At 59.6% G+C, this 20,750-nt stretch overlaps 1 protein-coding gene across 3 annotated transcripts in view; it reads left to right on the plus strand.

The window, feature by feature from the left end:
- Window positions 1-1,683: 1,683 nt before the first annotated feature.
- SHANK1 (SH3 and multiple ankyrin repeat domains 1) overlaps window positions 1,684-20,750 on the plus strand; it is a 41,714-nt gene continuing 22,647 nt past the window's right edge. For 2 of the 3 annotated variants that reach the window (XM_039244628.1, XM_039244635.1), the window contains exons 1-14: window positions 1,684-2,024; window positions 2,226-2,429; window positions 2,922-2,993; window positions 4,019-4,127; window positions 4,218-4,369; window positions 6,161-6,328; window positions 6,756-6,872; window positions 10,924-11,001; window positions 11,227-11,293; window positions 11,529-11,859; window positions 12,772-12,965; window positions 16,293-16,406; window positions 16,587-16,662; window positions 17,119-17,148. In XM_039244628.1, coding sequence (XP_039100559.1) covers window positions 1,770-2,024; window positions 2,226-2,429; window positions 2,922-2,993; window positions 4,019-4,127; window positions 4,218-4,369; window positions 6,161-6,328; window positions 6,756-6,872; window positions 10,924-11,001; window positions 11,227-11,293; window positions 11,529-11,859; window positions 12,772-12,965; window positions 16,293-16,406; window positions 16,587-16,662; window positions 17,119-17,148 — 1,967 coding nt within the window. In that variant the 5' untranslated portion in view covers window positions 1,684-1,769. The remainder of the gene's footprint in view (window positions 2,025-2,225; window positions 2,430-2,921; window positions 2,994-4,018; window positions 4,128-4,217; window positions 4,370-6,160; window positions 6,329-6,755; window positions 6,873-10,923; window positions 11,002-11,226; window positions 11,294-11,528; window positions 11,860-12,771; window positions 12,966-16,292; window positions 16,407-16,586; window positions 16,663-17,118; window positions 17,149-20,750) is intronic. The other variant, XM_039244641.1, reaches the window with a different exon arrangement.

Here is a 20,750-nt window from a genome sequence, read left to right on the forward strand (position 1 = left end):
CCCCCCCCCCCCCCCGCCGATTCCTCAGCCCGTCTCAGTACCAGCTGCGTGCCAGCTATTCTTAGCCGCGGAGCGTTTGATTCATGCCGCCCCGGCGGAGTGTGCCCGCTCCCTCCCTCGGGCCTGAGGGGGAGGGGCCGGAGCTGGTCTGGGGGGTTGGGGGCAGCCGCATGGCCGGGGAGCCGGGGCCAGTTTTGCTTTCATCCCACTGGCCACCCCATTAGTGCCCGGTTGAAGCCGGGGTCAGCCAGGGTCAGCCGAGGGGGAGTGGCATTGGGCTCCAGGCCTGGAGGTGGGATGTGGAGTCCAGCCGGGAGGAGGCTTGGTGGGGGGAGGGGGGGTGCTCGGCAAGGCCAAGGTAGGGCAGTTCTGCTGGGTACCTGGAGAGGGAGGGGGCTTCGCTGCCGGGCCACGCATGGGGGAGGGGTCGGCCAGCTCCTGGTGAAGCTGCTCGCTCACCCACAGCTCTTGGAACTGTCCTCCCGAACACTCATTTTGTCTTCCCGCCCCCAACCCCCCCAGCCCATCCCCACTCCCCCAAAGTCAGCAGTACCCTCCACTGCTTCCCATCTCCATGGCAACGGTGCCGGAGCTGGGCCTGGTGTGGGGGGGAGGGACCAGACCAGACATTCTGGTTTCCGGTGCTAGGGTGGGAGACAGGGAGAAGATGAGGGAGGCGGACCCCATTTGGGACCCAGTCTTATAAGGCCACCTCGGGAGAGAATGGTGGGGATCTGAAGGTGACCTGCCACCCCAGTCCCCCAGACCAGCACCCCACTTCTTAGCCTCCCTCTCAGCAACCCCCAGCCCCCGTCTCCCTCAGAGTGGATCCACCAGTACTAGTCACCTGTCCTGTGGTGCTAGTCTTCAAATGTGCCCACAGGGTATCCGCAGTCACTGAAGCTGACCCAGGCCACTGCACTACCGCCACCAGGCAACTGTCCCAGGCCCGGCTCCCCACCCGCCCACACGCATCTCAAGATGCCCCCAACAATCTGCATACCGCCCCTCGGGGCTCCCTTGGGGGCACCCCGTGAATGATCCTCTGCCCCATGACAACCCCATCTCAGCGCCCCTGCTCCCCTGGGACACCGATTCTCAGCAGTCCCCGGCACACGTTGTCAGCCACACTTTGGTGAAGTCACCAGTTCCACCCGCTGCCGGGCACCACTCCCGGACACCACGCGGCTCCCACTTCTGCCGCCCCAGGCTCTCGGCACCTCCGTCTCCCCATTACTACATCTCAGCCTCCACCCCTCTCCCTCTGCCCGCCGCCAGCTAGCCAGAAGGAGGGGGATGGGAGGGCTTCAGGTGAGGGGCCAGGCTGGGGCCAGGAGGGCAGGATGCCGGTGGGCCGTCCACCTGTCTGTCCTCAGCTAATTTTAGCTGCATTTTCCGTGGCCTGCCAAAGTGGGCCAGTAGCTCCCGCGGTGATTCTGCGGTTTCTGGGACACTGCCATGCTGGGTCAGCGGCAAAGTGGGGCGCAGGAGGGGTGGGGGGCTGCGAGCAGGGCCAAGGGCAGGGAAGGAGACGTGCTGGAGGCATGGCAGCAATGGGCGTGTGTGTGAGCAGAGGCAGCTGGAGTATCTGGGGGTGTGTCCAGCCTCCTTCCTGCCGACCTGGGGCGTGTGGGGTGGCTGCCCTAGACCACTTGTCCACAAGGGTGCCTGTGGCCTCCAAGGGGTCCCGGGTCCCTCATCTGACAGCCACCCTTGGCCCCGGCAGCCGCCTGTGATGCTGCTGTCCCCTGTCGCCCCGTGGCCCCACGATGACCCACAGCCCCGCGTCAAGCGAGGACGAGGAACGCCACAGTGCCAGCGAGTGTCCCGACGGGGGCTCAGAGTCCGACAGCTCCCCAGACGGGCCCAGCAGAGGCCCCCGGGGGACCCGGGGCCAGGGCAGCGGGGTGCCTGGTAGTCTGGCCTCCACCCGAGGCCTCCAGGGTCGCTCCATGTCTGTCCCGGACGACGCCCACTTCAGCATGATGGTCTTCAGGATCGGCATCCCGGACCTGCACCAGACAGTGAGTGGCTGCCTTCTGGCCAGTGGGGGACAGGGCCCCAAGCCCACATGAGTGGCTTCTGGTGCTGGGTGTCCTCCCGCTTGGGCCCCCTCTCCAGGCCCCCGATGTGTTTCCCCCAACTGCCTTTCCTGTCCCCAGAATCACGCCCAGGCCCTTTCCAAACCACCTCAGGCTCCTCCCTGTCACCCCCCCCCCAACCAGAAATGTCTACGTTTCAACCCTGATGCCACCATCTGGACAGCCAAGCAACAGGTGCTCTGCGCCCTGAGCGAGAGCCTGCAGGATGTGCTCAACTACGGTCTGTTCCAGCCGGCCACCTCGGGCCGCGATGCCAACTTTCTGGAGGAGGAGCGGCTACTTCGGGAGTACCCCCAGTCTTTTGAGAAGGGGGTGCCCTACCTGGAGGTGAGGCCCACAGCCTTCCCAGCCTGGCTGCAGAGGAGAGAAGGCATGCCTCATTTTCTTCCCACTCAGGCCCTGGTGAGGGAAAACCCAGTGGGCTGTTCCAGGTCCCTTAAGCATTAGAGTCAGAGAGGCCATCCGTTCTGCCACTGACCGACAGAGTGGCCTTGGGCAAGTCACTTGCCTGCCCCAAGCTCCTCGCCTTTCAAAGTGGGAAAGGATTCACAATTACAGTAGGTATTCTAGAACATTCTGTGTGGGGTCCAGACTCCCTACTCCTTCACATTAGCCGTTGTGGTCCACATACTCGACAGCAGCCCCGCGCTCCTCTGCCTACACAGCCACGGCTCTAAGGCTGTTTCCACCTTGACCCTGAGCTGACCGCCTCTCCCCCTACCCTCCCACCTGCCCCCGGCTCAGAAGGAGTCCAGCTTCCTCCCCAGGCCCCTGATTCCGAGTCTCTGTGTCTCTCCCCCTGTACACCCCTGGCCACAGTTCCGATACAAGACCCGGGTTTACAAACAGACCAACCTGGATGAGAAGCAGCTGGCCAAATTGCACACGAAGGTGAGAGAACCCTGACCCCATAGCGTTTCCCTCCCACAGAGACCTGGAGCCTTTCCCTCTGTCTCACCTCTGCCCAGCAGCCCTTCACACCCCAACCCCCTTCTGTCCCTCTGCCAGGGGCCCCCACTAACTTGAGATGCTGTGTGGCATTTGGGGAGGTCCCAAATGCCACTCTATTATCTCCATCCTATCGGCTCAACTCCCCCCTCTGCCTCGAACCCCTCTGCCCAGGCCCACACCACTTCCCCTTGGCTCCCAATTCCTTCATCCTTAGATGCTCCCTTCTCATCTTCTGGGTCCCCCAGATCCACACAGGGCACCAGTGTCCCCCTGCCTCAGTGCTGTTTCATAGACAGCCCGTGGCTCCCCCAATTCCATAGCCTAAACCTCTCCGAGCTCCAGGGATGCCCCCTGGCCCCAGCCACATCTGGCCATCTTGCCCTCCAGGACTCTGACCATATGTCCCCTGTGCCTCCCCTGGTGCCCTAAGAACTGGGAGGAAGTTGGAGGGGGCCGCTTTAGCCAGAGGTGAAGCGAAGGATCCTTGACACTTGGGAAAAAAAGCCTCCCGGCCCCCCCTCCCCCCCGACCCCTACCCCACCAAGCATTTATTTCTGTCCTTCCCCAAATATTCCACCCCTCCGGACCTGTGCCATCCACCCCGGGAGCCATCGGCTACATACGGCTCCCGAGCACACATGGTGTCCCAGGTCCAAATTGAGCCTCGCTGTGAGTGTGAAACGCACACTGGATTTAGAAGAAATCCGTATCATTAAAACGTATCATTAAAAAATTGCCTACGGATTACCCGTCGATACGGTACTGTCGCAGATCCGTCAGGTTAAAAAGATACGTCATTCAAACGAATTTCCGTTCCCCTTCCCTTTTTTTTAATTTAAAGGTGGCTACTAGGGACTTCTCAGTGCCACACGTGACTCGCTGTGTATTCGCACTGGACAGCGCCGCTCCAGACCCCAGCTTTTGCCCCTTGCTGACCTGTCTTCTCTCTCTTGTCCGTGGCTCAGACGGGGTTGAAGAAGTTCCTGGAGTACGTGCAGCTCGGGACGTCCGACAAGGTGGCGAGGCTGCTGGACAAGGGGCTGGACCCCAATTACCATGACTCAGATTCGGGAGGTAAGGAGGGAACCAGGGGCTTTGGAAGAGGTGGGGAGCCGAGAAACGAGGCATGAGGGCTGCATGTGACTGGCCTTTCCTGCCCCTTAGAGACCCCCCTGACACTGGCTGCCCAGACTGAAGGCTCCGTAGAGGTGATTCGCACCCTGTGCCTGGGAGGAGCCCACATCGACTTCCGGGCCCGGGACGGCATGACAGCGCTGCACAAGGCTGCGTGTGCCCGTCACTGCCTGGCTCTCACGGTAAGGTGCCAGACCCCTGGGGCCCTCCCCCAGAGTCGGCCCCAGTGAGCGAACTGCCCCAGACCCGCCCCCTCCTCTCTTCATCCGCATTGACCTCACAAAGCCATCTGATCTCCCCTTTGCTTCTCATCTCGCCTACTGGACGTCCCTTCCCATGTCCCTGTGGGGATGCCACTTCTGCTCTTTCCTCAGACTCCTCTCCCTTTTCCATTTGTTCTTTCTCGAACCTCCGTTCTTTAGTTTGTTAAAAATAGTCTCTCTTCGTGTCTCAAATACAGAGCCCCTTTCCATAGACTGACACACAACACCCCCCCAAGCCCGCTATCTCTCCACCAATGGAATCAGAGACCCTCTGGTGACCCGCAGGGGCGCCCACCCTACAGCTGATTATCACACGGATCTTTCCCCTGGAAGGGCCCCGGGAGATCATCATTCCTATACTGTCCTGACACCCAGACCTCCTTGTACCCTCTGATCCAGCTCACCACCAACCCTGCCTCAGTCTCCCCAAAGTATAGACCCTCCTCTGTTTGGTAAAATACAGAGTGAGCTCCAGATACAGACCCCTCAACACACATCCTGCAAACACAGCCCCTCCCCCTGTTCAGTAACTAAACCGAACTTTCCCAGATAGACTCACTCATATACCCGCGAAATATGGGTACATGGGGTCGGCTTACGTGGTCTTATTCTAAAATCCTCTTCCTTTCCCGTCCCTGCCCCCCCACCACCACCACCCAAGGGCACTGGATTCCGTCTTCATACACAGGTCAGGATAGACAGCCCCCAAAGATACGTAGCTGTTGAGAAACACCCTAACTCACAGACGCTCCAGTTTAATGGACCCTCCCTTCCCTTTTCCAGCTCTTTCTTGAAGACCCTAAATGCAGACACCAACCATAAAGGCCTGCCTTATGCCCCTGGAATTGACAAACCCTCTATACATACCCCCAGTGCACTCCCTTCCCCCCAAGACAGATCCTGCTCTCACCCCGCGCCCCCATCCTTCAGACCCGCGCTGTCTGAACCGATCCAGTAGCCGCTAGCCACATGGGGGCCGCTTAGATTTAAATTAATTACAATGAGCTAAGACGAAGATCTCTGTTCCTTGGGCTCAGTGGCACGTTTGAGCGTGCAGGAGCCCACACGTGGCTGTCGTGTAGGATGGTGTGGTTGCGGAGCTTCCATCACCACAGAGGTTCTGGTGGACGGCGCGGCTGCGGGCTGTCTTCACAGGGCTGCTGCCAGCACCTCCCTCCAATGATGCTCAGCTCCACCAGCCTCTGTGCCCGGAGCTGTTCCTCGAGCGAGGCACCCCCCCCCGCCCCCGCTGCCCGCCCCAGAGTGGCTGGCGCGACTCACCTTGGTCCGAGCTTACCCGTTTCCCGGGTCTCCCTCTGTGTCCCACTCTTTGGGATCCTGATCTTCACAACACCTCCAGCTTGGCCAGGGGTCCTCCCGCATCCAGACCCGCATCCAGACGGTTCTCTCAGGGGCCCCTAGCCATCCCGCCGCTCTGATGAGACACTGAGGCACCGGCTCCTTCAGTGGCTCATCCGAAGGCTGCCGCAGGGAAGGTCAGGCAGGATGTCAGAGTGGGAAGCATCTTCCCGGTCCCTTCTTTGTTCAGCAGGATGGGAGAGGCTCAGAGAGGGCAAGGGCCAGGCTCAAGGTCACACAAGGGCATCACAGCAGACTCCCAAACCACCCTAAGACCCGCTGCCCAGCTGGCCGTTCAGAATGAACCGGTCCTGCTAGTGTGACTGTTTTCTGTCTTCTCTCTCAATTCAGGCACTCCTGGACCTTGGGGGCTCCCCCAACTACAAGGACCGCCGAGGCCTGACCCCTCTGTTCCACACGGCTATGGTGGGGGGTGACCCCCGCTGCTGTGAGCTGCTCCTGTACAACAGGGCCCAGCTGGGCATAGCTGATGAGAACGGCTGGCAGGAGATTCACCAGGTGCTCCAGACGCGGCCAGGGGGGTTCGCAGTGTGTGCATGGTGAGGGAGGGGGGTGCCTGGGCCCCAATCAGGGCAAGGAGCAGAGGACTCTGGTGCCAAGGGGATCCAGATGCTGGAGTCCTCATAGAGTGTGGGCGTGCGAGTAGGTAGCATGGTCCCCAAAGAGAAGAAGATGAGGCACCCTAAGAGGGCATGGGCTCAGGATTGGACATCTCGATCCCTGGCATGGGTGGGGGTGGTCTCTGGAGCTTCTCAAGGAGCCAGTGAGGACGCCTGCGGCTTGGAATGACTCATGAAGCTGGTGGCCTGGGTCCCTGGGAAGAAACGGTGGAGGAAAGGAGAGGGGTTTCCTGGACTCAGGATCTAGATAGAGGCCATGGTTGGGAGAGTCTGATGTGGCCTCTGGGGTTTCCTGTTCTCCGCAGGCCTGCCAGCGAGGCCACTCTCAGCACCTGGAACACCTCCTCTTCTATGGAGCTGAGCCAGGAGCCCAGAATGCCTCGGGGAACACGGCCTTGCACATCTGCGCCCTCTACAATAAGGTCTGCTCTGGCAGAGCCCGCCCAGGCCCTCCTCCTGACCCCAGCCTCCCTGCACCTTCTGATCATTCACTATTTCATCCATCCATCCGTTCATCTATCCATCCATCCATCCATCCATCTATCCATCCAGCAAATACTTACTTCCCCATGTCAGGGCTAGAGTGGGATGCTGAGGACCAAGCAGTGAGTGAGACAGATGTTCCCGTTAAAATCCAGAGTGTTCAGAGGGTAGTCCCAGGGAAGGCAGGTCCCCGTGGGAGGCCAGATCTGAGCTCGGCCTTGGGGCTGCGGTGGAGGGGCCTCTCTGGAAAATGTGCCGCCTGCGCTAACAGAAGCAGGAGTGAGCCCAGTAGGAAGGCAAGGAAGGGTATTCCCGGCAGTGGGCACAGGTGTAGGGGAGAGAGCATCAGGAGCACCTACTGTATGCAGTGTGTGCAGGGGCCACCGCAGGGGACAGAGGAAGGGCCAGACCATAGCCCTGAGGGGAACAAGAGTCTATTGCAAGTTGTAGCAATTCAGGGCTGGGTGGACAGTCCCCACCTTGGGAGGCATGAGTGGAGGCGAGCAGTAAAGGGCTGGGAGGGGCCTCACGTACCTGCCCCTTTGTGGCTGTGACCCCAGCCCTAGGTGATCCTGAGTAGCTCGGCCCCCTCAGTCTCTTCGCCTGTGTTCCGGGGCTTCCTGCCCTTGGAGGGTGGCCTCAGGGACTTAGGAGGACAGGGCTTGGCGCCAGGGTGGTGGTCTGTCAAGCCCTTCTTCCCCTCCTCCAGGAAGTCTTCCAAGTCAGCGCCAGCCCCTTCTGCCGCATCAGAACTTGCAGTGCTGGGGACGTGCCAGGTAGCCACGTGCCGCCTTGTGGCAGCGAGCAGTCTGCTCTGCCGAGGGAGAACTCCGTGTTTGTCAAACCCACCCAACGCGGTGCTGTCTCTGCCCCTCCCTGGCGGTTCTGTCTCTCTTGCTCCCTGACACTGGCCTCGAGCCCCTAACTGTACGGGTTCGGTGTATGGCCTCTGGGCAGACCGGGGTCCCCCTGACAAGCCCCATGCCCTCTCCAAAGTCTCCGTCCTCTCCCCGAAATGGGGGTAATGGCAGCTGATTGAAGGGGATGAAAGACCATGGATATTAAGCGCTCATCCCTAGAAGGCAGTGTCATTATCATAACCACGCTCAGTCAGGATCCAATCAGCAGACAGACAGAAACCGTATCGTTAATTTGAAGAGGGAAAATTCAGTGTAAAGGATTACAGAGGAGGAACAATTACTCTTACGGGGTCGGATGAGCCAGTTGTTTTCCTTCCTTGAGGTTCCCCTTTCTTATTTGTGAAATGGGTCAGTAACACCTGCTGTACCAAGGATCAAGTGGGTGAATGTTTTACTTGCTTTTGGCATGATGCCTAATGAATAGATGCTTGGCAGATAGAGTTCTTTGTCTACTTTTCTCCTCTTGTCTTCCTTCTCAGACTTTCAGCTTCGAAAGGGCCAGAGCTGGGTCTGACAGATTTCCTCACTCCCTCCTCCCCCAGCCTCCTGACATGCCCGTCCATCCCGTGGTGGTGAAGTTCAGGTCCATGTTTAGGCTGTAAGCTTCTCAAGGGCGAGGGCTGAGTCTGATCAAGCACTCTGTCCCAAGGCCCCAGGACATAGTAGGGACTTTGTTGGCTGAGTAAGTGAATGAATGAATTACGAATCAGCAACCTTGAATTTGCCCCAAGACTACATAGCGCCCCGCCCCCCCTCAGAATATTCAACAGGTGTTCGCTCTGAGATAGACTGAATGAATAACTCAGTGAATGAATGAATAGCTTGAACAAAGGAATTTTGAATGACTCGGCTCCACATCCTTCATCTTCATACCTCCCGTGGATGCCTCTTGAGCACCTACTGTGTGTCTGGATGTGGAATGAATCAGACAGGGCCTGGTGCCCGTCTTGGGCTGGGCAGGGGACTTCACATGTGGCAAAGAGGCAGGTGTGTAAAGAAGGAATTGCGATACTGTAAGCTAAGTGCCAGGACCCCGGTAAATCGAGGTTCTTGAGGAGCAGGGAGGGTTGCAGATTGGGCTGGTGGAGGTGCTCTGGCCCCGTGCCAGGCAAGGGGGCGGTGGAGGCCGGCAAACACGCGAAAGCATATTAATGGCAGTCGTTAACAGTCTAGTTGGAACCAGCATGGCATGTGCACATTTGGACATACACACACCCTCACACACTCACAAACACACCCAGAAAACTGAGCCAACTTTGCTGTCCAGTCACTTGGGCAACGGGGAGTTGTCACAGGCATAGATGAGCCCTGGGATTCAAAGGCCGTGTTCGAGTCCCAGCTGCTCCACTAACCGGCTGTGTGACCTTGGGTACAGATTTGCCCTCTCTGAGCCTGTCCTGTCGGATGGGACCATGCGAGCATCCTAGGCGTGCTTGTCACGTGGAGAGGGTGAGACAAGGAGGCCTTTTGTGAATGCTGGTTGAGTTGCATCTGGGGGAGCTGGAGAGGAGTTGAGCTGCGGGCCGGGTTGGGTTTGGCCAGGCCAAGACGAAGTGTGAAGGACTTCAGCAATCGTTTACCAAACAGCTCCAGGGGGCCAGGCATCATTCTAGGTGGTGGGTGCCGCGAACAAAATCAAGCCCCGATAAAACTTACCATATGGTGGGGGAGAGATGCTAAAGAGAGAAGTAAAAGAGAAATGTAATTTCAGGGAGACTGTGTTATGAAGAAAATGAGCTAATACTGGCGTATGGTGGGCATCCCATAAATAAAAATGAATAAATAAAAATATAACAGGGAATAGTACCGGGAGCTATTATTGACGACGTAGCCAGAGAAGCCCTCTCTGAAGAGGTGGCATTTGCACAAAAACCTGAATGAAGTGAGAAAGTGAGCCATGTGGAAATCTAGGGGTAGAGAATTCCAAGCAGTGGGAGCCGCAGGTGCAAAGGCCCTGGGGCAGGAGCATGCCTGTCAGAGGAAGAAGGAGGCTAGTGTGACTGGAGTATGGGAAGCAGAGAAAGATGGCAGAAGATGAAGTTGGTGAGGCTGGCAGTGCCAGGGCAGGCAGATCAGGTGGACAGGGAGCCTCTAGGCCATGGCCAGGGCACTGGCTGTGATCTAAAGCGTGATGGGGGGTGACATCAGTAAGGAACTGATCTGTATGTGGATGGCATTCCTACCTGCCACTGCCCAGCCCTGGCCCCCACCGTCCCCTTCCTTCTGAGTCTAGTAGAGTGTGTGATAAGAGCAAAGACCTTGGTTCAAATCCAGCCACTGATGGTCAACAGCTGTGTGACCTTGAGCTCCTTTTGATGCCTTAGTTTCCTCGTCTGTGAAACGGAGACACTCATCTCCATCTGATGGAATTGTTGAGCTTCTGCCTCTGAAATGCTGAGCGCCTGGCATGCTGCACAGCACGCCCTCCATGAGGCTTAGATCGGGAGGCTCTCAGCTGGAACACTCCTGTCCCCCAGGGGATATTTAGCCATGTGGGCAGCCTTTCTTGGTTTTCACAACCCAGGAGGAGAGTGCTACTGGCATCTAGTGGTAGAGTCCAGAGATGCCGCTAAACGTCCTACAATGCACAGGACAGCCGCCACTACCAAGATTTTTTTTGGCTGAGCTCTAGAACCCTGGCTTTAGATTAGTGCCACTGGATAGAACATAACACGGGTCACATGTGTGATTTTAAGCATCCCAGGAGCTGCGTTAAAAAAAAAAGGCAACAGGTGACACGGATTTTTGGTATCCAAAATATTATGGTGTCAACTTGCAATCAATATAAAAATTATTAGAGATATTTAATTTTTTTCTGTGCTGAGTTCTTGCAGTGTGGGGTGTATTTTACATGCACAGCTCATCTCAGTGGGACCAGCCCCATTTAAAGGGCTCTTGAGCCACGTGTAGGAAGTGGCTGCTGTCCTGGGCAAGGCAGGTTTAGATCAGGCTGTTCCCGAAGTTCTTAGCGCAGTGCCTGCGTCTGCTCACGGTGACTTTGATGGTTTTCTTTTTCTTTTCTTTTTTTTTTTTTTTCCACCCCATGCCACCGGCCGGCCATCGCCCACAGGAGACCTGTGCTAGGATCCTCCTCTATCGAGGAGCGAACAAGGATGTGAAGAATAACAACGGACAGACCCCCTTTCAGGTCCGGAGCTGTCAGGGCTGGCGGGGGCGGGGGGGGGGGGGCAGAGAAGACAGGGGATGAGGAAGGCAGGCAGGTAGGAGTGCTGGCCGAGAGGCTGGCAGTCTGGGGGAGGAGGGAGGGTGCAGTTGCGGGGGTCAAGGTTTGGGGGGGCAGGGATGGGGGGAGCTGTCCGGGGACCTCACGGTGCTTCCCGCCCTCTGCCTGGGCCACCCCGCCCCCCTCCAGGTGGCTGTGATCGCTGGGAATTTTGAACTGGGGGAGCTGATCCGAAACCATCGAGAGCAGGATGTGGGTGAGTGAGAGGGAGGTGGGGCTATGGGGGGGGGCTAGGGTCCTTGGGGGTGTGTGGTGGGATTGGGGGGCTGGCGGGCTGTGAGTGTCTGAGCAGCAGTGGGAGGTGTGATTCCAGACCTCCCCTCTTACGTCTTTCTCCCTTCGTGCCTCTCCCCCGTCATCCCCTGCCTGCACACCCCCTCCACCTGCCTGTCTCCCGTGCCCCTCTGGTCCCCGCCACTGTGCCCTCTCAGTGCCCTTCCAGGAGTCCCCCAAGTACGCAGCCCGGCGACGGGGACCCCCAGGTGCAGGGCTGACGGTGCCCCCGGCGCTGCTTCGGGCCAACAGTGATACCAGCATGGCCCTGCCTGACTGGATGGTGTTTGCAGCCCCGGGGACCTCGTCCTCTGGGGCCCCCGGCCCTACCTCAGGGCCCCAGGGCCAGTCGCAGCCCTCGGCCCCCAGCACCAAGCTCAGCAGTGGGACCCTCCGAAGTGCCAGCAGCCCCCGGGGCGCCCGGGCCCGCTCCCCATCCCGCGGGAGGCACCCCGAAGAGGCCAAGAGGCAGCCCCGTGGACGGCCCAGGTAGGGGAAGGCTCAGCCCTGGCCCCAGTGACCCCAGCCCAACCAGACCCCATCCTCGGGGCCACACTCCCCCCACCCAGGCTGGCTCCCCAGCCCCCCAAGTCCCTGGTCCCGCCTCGGGCCTCCAAATCCCTCTCCTGCCCCCTGAGGAAGGGAGGGCCCTGGAAGCCACGATCTCGCACCTGTCCCCAGATGTAACCAGTTTAGCCGAGCACCTGTTCAATGCCAGGGGCCGGGGGTAGGGTACCCAAAAGAGATGGTTCCAGCCCCTGAAGACAGACAGACAGACAGACAGACAGACAGGCGGGGCAAGGTGAGAAGAAGCCAAACAGGACAGGGGTGGGTAAGGGGTTTGGGGAAAGGTGTCTGAGCTTGGAGATGAGGCCAGAGAAGGGGAGAGGGAGCAGAGGAGCCACTTGGGGTAGAGGGGAGGATGGGCAGGGGGTGTTCTGGGGTAAAGAGGCCAGGCTGGCTGGAGGAAGGCGAGAAGGGTCATGTGGCTGGCCGGCGCGTCCCAAGGACACGGGAGAGCGAAAAATCATGGCGGTTTGGGCATGGCGGGCAAAGGAGTTGGACCCGGACCAGGAGGAAGCTGGGAGTCGCTGAAGGCTCGTGAGCAAGCTGAGGGATGACACAGTCAGAGCTCCGCTTCAGGAAGCTGAATCAGGCACGGCGTGCAGGGCCGTGGGAGGGGCAGAGCCGGAAGCCAGGAGGCAGAGGAGGGGCCCAGGGGGCAGCAGTGGGCAGGCAGAGGGAGCCCCCGAATGCCCTCTTCCCCCAAGGATGCCAGAGCCGGGAAACCCACTCCCCCACTCTGATGCTCCATCTCCCCCCACCCCACGGACCCCTGTTCTCCCAGAGGCGCCCCCTCCCTCCACTCTCCCCTGCCTCTCACACCCTCTGTGTATGCAGCTCCAGCGGGACGCCCAGGGAAGGGCCGGCAGGGGGCACAGGGGGCTCAGGGGGCCCTGGGGGCTCCCTGGGCAGCCGCGGGAGGCGCAGGAAGCTCTACTCAGCGGTACCCGGACGCTCCTTCATGGCCGTGAAGTCATACCAGGCCCAAGCCGAGGGGGAGATCTCCCTGAGCAAGGGCGAGAAGATCAAAGGTAACAGGGCAGGGCCCGGCCAGGCTGGGGGAGGCGAGGGTCAGCCGGGTGAGCTAACCCCTCAAGGACGAGACGGTCAAGGACACACAGTTCTCCAGGGCCTAGAATATCCACTGCACTCTGGAGGCCTCAGAGAGCACCTAGACACCCCTTCCACTTTGGGGGAGGAGCATGGTGGGTAGCTGTGGTGATCCCGCCCTTCAGGAGGAGGTGTTGAGGCAAAAGAGTGGACATGAGCATTTGGGGGATACTGACACCCCGCCAGGCCCTGTGGGAGTGCTCCCCTCGCAGGAGCAGCCGTTTGGAAGGGTGTCAGGAGCCCATCTTATAGCTGAAGGAACAGAGCCCCAAACAGCTGCAGTGACTTGCCCTGGGGCCTGAGCCCACAGTCTTCCCTGCCCCGCGGCGTGAGGCGTGAGGCCAAGCCCCCTCGGCCGCTCCTCCTGCCCCCACCAGGTGCTCTCATCTGAGAAACAGGGTGGGGCCCACTTGGAGGGGCTCTAATGAGCCCGGTGTTCAAAGCCAGGTCCGTTGCCGGCGCCGGGGCTCCCTGAGCGGCCGCTGCTGTTACTGCGGTTGGCCTCTCTTTGGTTTTTCTCTCTTCTTCTGGAAAATGGTGCCAGCAGCCCTCACGTGCAGACTTCGCAGGGCTGTTGACGTGTGTTCTTGGATAGAATGAAGCTTGGAAACAGGAAGCAAGCAGACGCCGGTTAATGCAGGGCGGGGGTGCAATCCTTTGCCGCCTCTAGGCTGGAGAGGAACTGAGTAGCGTAGGGTGGGGGCCAAGCTGCCTCAGTTCAAAACTTGGCTCCACCACAACTTTCCCGGCTGGGCACCCTCAGACACGTGCCTGCTCCGGGCCTGTTTCTTCATCTGTACAAGGGTACCCTGGGGAGGATTTTCAAGTCAGTTCCCTTAAAGCACCCAGGACACTGATTTGCACATAGTAAGCACCAATTGTCGTTATCCTCAGTGGGTTCCCACTGCAGGAGCTTGGAGAGGAGAGAGAGACCACAGCTGTCCGTGAAAGCTGGCAGTGGGGGGTGGGGGGGGTCCTTCCATGGAACCTTGAAGGGTGTGCAGGGAAAGTAGCATCAGGTCGATTGTTTATCAGTATCTGTCTTGCAGCATCTCTTCCCTTTCCTGAAGGCAAGGTCACCCGTCATTGGGCTTTGGGTTGGATGGGCCCAGTTGGATGACCCAGCACACAGGAGGCCTCAGTGCACATGCGCTGAGCGAATGAGTGAATGGCCAGATGCAGGGACTGACTGTGGGGGCCAGGGCCTCCGGGATCAGGTGCCTGGAAGTGTGTCCGTGCGCGCATGCGCAGAGGGACAGGTCTGTGCTTTGAGACTGTTTGAAAGAAGAAAGGAAAGCTCAGGTCAGAGGAGAGGTCCCCTATGCGCTATATCTTCCATGTTTCTTTCTGAAATTCGAGCCCAGTGCTTCTGTACACTGCCCTGTTTTTGTATCCTTCCCTGTCCTGAAGACATTGAATTGCTTCAAAGCGCGCCTACATCCACAACGCCCCTGAGGTCATCCGCAGCCGCAGCCGCAGCCCGCAGCCCGATGAGGTGGCGGGCTCTGCCTGGCCTGCAAGCCCCTCCCCCTGCCCACCCCACCCATCCCATCTCTTGTCTCCACCCACAGGGTGCCAGGGACCTCATTCTTCCCTCCATCCCTCAAATGCCCCAAGCCCTTCTCCACACCAGGCTCTCTGCATATGCCTTTCCTTCTGCCAGGAAAACCTCTCCTTCCTCTCTTTGCCTCTTCTTCTCCTAGGATCCTTCCAGTCTCAGTCTGTATGTCATGGCCCCTGGGACATGTCCCTGGGACACCGTCCCGGCACCTCTTTGCTCTCTGCACCTCAAATTTATATACCCCCATGTGGCCTTTCTTCAGACACCCTGTCCTTTTCCCCTTACGTGCTGACCTTAATTTTCAATCATGCAGTCCCTTACAGAGCTACGTCTCTAACAGCTGCCAGTATGGAGGATCCATGAAGGCAAGAACCACGTTTGTTGGGTCCATGAACGCTCTACCCAGCATCTAGCCTGGGGCCTGACTCATGACCGGCACTAAACAAGTATTTGTGCAGTGACCGAATGATTGATTCCATGGCCACCCAGCCGGGCACTGGAGAGCTAGCCTAGAACCCAGACCCCTTGTCACCCCATTTCCCGCTCTCTTCCACGACTTTGAGCATCTCCTCGATTTGGTTTCCCCAGATCCTCTCAAGGGTGGCAGTGTAAGCAGGGGAAAAGCATCAGATGGCCCCAACTCAAATCCTAGTGTGGCTTGAGCCATCTCTGGGCAGGGGACTTTTCTTCCTTAGTGTCAGCTTCTTCATCTGTAAAATGGGAAATCAGTTGTTGCCTACCCAGGTAGGAATAAGGATTGAGTGAAGGAAGTATATGAAGGGCAGAGTAGAGACAGAGGCACGAAAAATGCGGAAGAGATGGACTGTGTGTTTGCTACGATTGTCATGAGCATCATCATCAGAAGCAGCAGCTACATGGTGCTCGAGCAGAGAGGCAGCAAAGCATTGTGACTCCAGAGCATCCACTCTGGAGACAGAGTGGTGGTCAACTCCAGGCTCTGTTGATTACAACCTATATATTCTTGAGGAAATGACCTGGGTTCCCCAAGCCTCAGTTTCCCCACCGGTAAAACGGGGATAGTAAAAGTGTCCCTTCTTAGGGCTCTGGCCACGAGTGAGAATTCGACAAACATTAGCTGTCCCTGAGGCCCATCTTTGCATTTCAGCCCCCGGCACAGCCACGCCAGACACATAGCAGGCAGTCAGGAAACGTGTGCTATCTGGCTAAGAGGTGAGGCCGGCAGGAAAGGGCCACCAGGTAGAGCCAAGGGAAGCAAAGAGACGCAGAATGAAGGGCCTGGGAGCAAATGACAGAAGTTTAAGTGGCAAGGAGACTGTGGGAGGGGGCAGGGGGCAGCAGTAAGACTGCCAAAGGGTTTAGGGTTTAGGGAAATTACAGAACAATTAAGCCGCAACTGGCTACCAGGGGAGATGAGGGCCAGTTGTGAATGTGTCCCTAATCTGTGAGGACCATGTCACCAGACAGCCCTTTTTCCCAGTGCCTTCTCATGTCCCGGTTGGATTCAGAAAGCTAGAGTGCAGGAGTGATATGGTTTGGTTGTCCCCCCACACCCTCATCTCTTCCTTGGACATTTATTAAGGATGCTCTCGGACCAGGCCCTGTGCGAGGTGCTGGGAATCGTGGAAAGGCCGTGCACTGAGTATGTTGGGGGTGGGGGGCAACACGGAAACGTGGAAATGTTTCTGTGTCCCTGCTCTCCACCCAGTGCTTAGCATCGGGGAAGGAGGCTTCTGGGAAGGCCAGGTCAAAGGTCGCGTTGGCTGGTTCCCCTCTGACTGCCTGGAAGAGGTGGCAAACCGCTCCCAGGAGGGAAAGCAAGGTAACGAGGACTCTCCTGTTGTCCCCAATTTATCCTAGGGTTCTCACATCCCTTCCTTTCTCCCTCCCGATGGGGATGGGGCACTGGGAGGTAGATGGGACAATTTGGGCCAGGACCCCCCAGGGGTGGGCTCATGGTTTCCAAAGTGAAGGTCCAAAGTCGTCCCTTGTCCCCCTGCAGAAAGCCGCAGTGACAAGGCAAAGAGACTCTTCCGGCATTATACCGTGGGCTCCTACGACAGCTTTGATGCCCCAAGGTAAATGTCCTTACACCCTCGGGTGCTCCTCACCCCAACCTCCCTTCATATTCCACCTTTAAATATTTCCATGACTTCTCAGCCTCCTTCCTGCCCCCTCTAAAGTTTGACCCGGAGGTGGGGGGAGGACAGAGGTAGATTCAGACTACAAGCCCAGTCCCAAACCATCCTCGGCAGCCCCTGAGACTGCCTAGTTTTGGGGTAGCCTGAGACCAGTGGGGTGGACAGCCGAGGACGGGGACGCCTGGGGGCCTGGGGAGCTCGTGTGTGTGGCTGGCTGGAGGCCTTCGCCTCCTTCATGTGCCCCGTCTCGATGTGCAGCACAAGTGTATACACCCCATGCCTGGCAGCGGCGCGGGGAGAGGGGCGGGCAGAGCTGGGCCAGGCGGGGTGGGGGTGGAGAGATGGGCACACTGACACCTTTCCCCTCCCTGGCTGCTGGCTGACTTGCTTCAGAAGCTTGATGGATGGGATTGGCCCAGGGAGGTGAGAGGGGAGGGGAAGGGAGGGCACGGGGTCAGGAATGGGAAGAGAGGGGTGCCTGGGGGTGTATGGACTTGGGGGTGCACGACCTGTGCGTGAACATCTCACACGGGCGAGCGTCCTTATGTGGATCCCCTGAGCGTGTTCTTGCCCATGTGTCTGTAGGTGCGCATGACACGTGTCTGTGTGCATGTGTGGCTAGAGAGGCCCCTAGACGTATAGCCCTGTGTATCTATATGCCCACGACGGCCAGAGGATCTGTCCCAGTCTGTACAGATGGGTGCATTTGGGGCTGTCATTTATGGGCGCACGATCGAGGCTAATCGTGCAGCTGGCTCTGCACATCTGTGTGTCCCTGAATCTGTGTGTCTGAGAACGAGGGCAAGTGTTTCCAGGGATGCCAGTGTGTCTGCTTACCTTGTACGGACAGGTGGGTTTCTGCACACATCTCCGTCTCTTTCTATGCATGTCACTGTGCGTGTGTGTCAGCCCATAAAATCGTGTGCATGAATTTGCATCTGTCTGATTGATCTGGAATTGAGGACTTGGGGCATTGGGGGAGGGGAGGGCAGAAGAGGGGAGGATTCCAGGGCTTGGGCTTCCAGAAGGGCAAGACTGTGGGGAAGGGATGGTCATAATTGGGTGTCTGAAAGATGACACCCTCTCCCCCCCACTCTCCCCATCCAGGGAAGGGTCTCCTTGTTTGTAGCATCCTTCCATTAAATGTGTCCAAACCTATGTGTCTGTGTTCTGGCCAGTGGGGATGGGCAGGGGGGAAGGGGGGGGCAAGATGGGGAGAGAGGGCGGGGCTGGGGTGCCACCCTGCGCCCGGAGTGTCTGAGGCGCTTGACCATTGTGTGTGTTCACCTGGCACGTCTCTGGCTCTGGGCACCGGGTGAGTATCGAGGTCCCCCCACCCCAAATCTCCCTATCAGCCACTGCTTCCTGTCTCTGACAGTGTCTCTCTGGGTCTCTCCTTGGCCTTGGTCTTGGAGTCGCTTGCTCTACCAGCTGGATGGCGGGGTGGGGGTGGGGGGTCCCTCTTACCCTCAGCTTCTTCCTTCTCCTCTCCCTAGCTCTGTCCTGTCAACTTTATTCCCTCCCCTTCTCCCCTCCTTGTGCCCACCAGCATGTGCTGCTCTGTGTGCTGTGTCTGAGCCTCTTCCCCTCCTGCTTCCCCCCTGCTTTCCCTGACCCCCTCTGAGATGGCCCCGCCTGTGTTGTGTGCCCTGCATCCCCACTGGAGCTGTAAGGTCCTGGCCTATGCCCCCCTGTCTCCTCTCCTTGGGACTCTATGGTCTCCCCTCTCTCGAGTGAGCTGTGGTGTGTGTCTGTCTGTCCCTCCCCGAGCTTCTCTGGGGGGAGGGGTGTCTCTCACTGCTCTGGGGCCCAATCTCAATGTTTCTAGCCTTCCCTTCCTGGCCCTTCCACACCGTGTCGGGGTGCATTATGTGTCGGTCTGCGATGGGGGGCTGTGCGTCCCCTCCTGGGGCCTCTCTCACCGTGGTACCCCTGCCTGGGAAGTGGGGCTCTGTTCGCGCGTCCCCGCACGCGGTCGCGAGGCATCTTGTGTGGTGTTGTGCGTCTCTCTCTCCGCTCTCCCTCGCTCTGCACCTGCGCGGGAGGGCTCTGGAGGGGGGGAGGGGGTTAAGGGGGGGCCCAGACCGGAAGTGCCTCCCCCTTCTCCTACCCTCCCCGCGCCTCGCCCCTCCCCCTTCTCCCGCCAAGGGGGCCCCCGCGTTCCCCTCCCGGCCCCTTCCCCCCCTGCCCGGCCCCCTCCACTCCCGGCGCAGGACGCCAAGGGGTTAAAGCCTCGCGCCCGGCGCCCGCCTCCGGAGCTGTCCGCGGTGCTGAAGCCGGCGCCGTCCGCGGTCCTCGCGCTCCCGCCGCGGCCCGACCCCGCGCCCCGCGCCCCCGCGCCCCCCGGCATGTGAGCCCCCGGCCCTGCCCTCCCTCCCGCGGGAGGGTGCGCGCCCCCTCCCCCTCCCCCCTCCCGGCGCGGGTCAGCATGAGGCGGGGCCTGGGGGCCCGGACACGGGGGTTCGGCCGAGCGGGGACGGGGACGCGGCGGCGGCGGCGGCGGCGGGGGCGGCCGGCACCGGGACCGGGGCCGGGGCTGGGGCCGCGGCGGCGATGGCTTTGTCTGCGGTCGGCGGCGGCGGGGGTCTCGGGGGCGGCCCCGGTGGGGGCTCCCTGCCGCAGCCGCCCCCCGCGCTCTCCTCCAGCTGGCCGGCCCTGGGGCCCCGGCGGCGCAGCGTCTGGTACATCTACAGGTAACGGAGCGCGCCGCCCCTTTTCTCCGCGGCGGGCTGGGAGGCCCCGGCCCGCTGTGACGACCCTCCCCCCTGCCGCTAATCCCCCAGCCTTGGGACTACTCCCCCCGAAGCTGCCCCCCTTCCAGCCCCTCTCCCCTCACCATCTCTCAGTGATAAACCGTTTTGGACCCGTCTTCTCAATCCTTCTCCCATCCCCGTCCCTGGGCCTCTCTCTCCGAGCCCCCCCACCACACACGCATACATTCCTCAGTCCCCTTCCAAGCCCTTCCAGGCCCCCCTTGGCTCTTCCTCCAAAACCTTGCCCCCAGTCAGACCCTCCAAACGGACCCTACTCTGCGGTTACGAACCCACTATGTCTTCCTGCCCCCCCCACCGCCCCAACTCTGTGGAGCCCTCCCCGTGGGGAGCCACAGTGGCTCCCCTTCAGGCACCTACATTCCAGGCCCCTATTCCTGTGATCTCCATCTCCCCACACCCCTTTGCAGAGTTGGCAAGTCCCCCCATTCATACCCCTCTCGCCCATTCACAGTCATCCCCCCCATCACACACACATCCCACCCCCGGCCTCCTCTCCCCTCCCCTCCTCTTTTTCCGCTGCGTGTCACTGTGCGACTGTGCATGTGTCGGTGTGGCTGTGTCGATGTGCGTGCGTGTGTGACTGCCTGCAGCCATGTGCGCACGCTTGTGTGTGTGTGTGTGTGAGAGAGAGAGAGAGAGAAAGAGAGAGTGTGAGTGAGAGAGATGGAGAGAGGGTGGGCTCCCAGCCCCCCAGCCCCCCACCCCAGCTGTGTCCATCTGTGTGTCCCTGTTTGATGGTGTCTGTCTCTGTGTGTGATTTGGAGCAATAGAGAGGCTGTCTGAGGAGTGTGTGTATGTGTGTGTGTGTGTGTGTGTGTGTGTGTGGTGGAGTGAGTCTGTCCCAGGGACTGCGGCTGTATTTCCCAAGACCTACTCTCTCATGCCGGGCCTGTCCCCTCCCCCACAGCCCCCCTTTTCTACTCTTTCCGTGTGTTTCTGTCCCCACGTGCCCCTCTCCCTGCCTCCAGGGGGTCTGTGCCTGTGTGGGGCATGTGTGCTGAGCCACAGCCGGGCTTCTGCACGGGGAGCTGCGTCTGCTTGTGTGTGCTACTTCTTGGCATGGGAAGGGGCTGGCTTCCCTGCGCGGGGGCCTCTGTGCACGCCACGGAGAGACCTATGGAGACGGGTGCATGGGGAGGGCCTGAGTACCAGAGGGGATGCCTTGTACGGCAGCAAGCTCTGGGCTGTGGGATCCTGGGTGTGTGAGAGGCACCTTTGGGGTGGGGGTGGGGGGAGTGGATGCTGCTGCAG

The sequence above is a fragment of the Hyaena hyaena genome, unplaced genomic scaffold, assembly GCF_003009895.1.
Source record: "Hyaena hyaena isolate Hyena2069 unplaced genomic scaffold, ASM300989v1 scaffold_9, whole genome shotgun sequence".
NCBI classification, from domain to species: domain Eukaryota; kingdom Metazoa; phylum Chordata; class Mammalia; order Carnivora; family Hyaenidae; genus Hyaena; species Hyaena hyaena.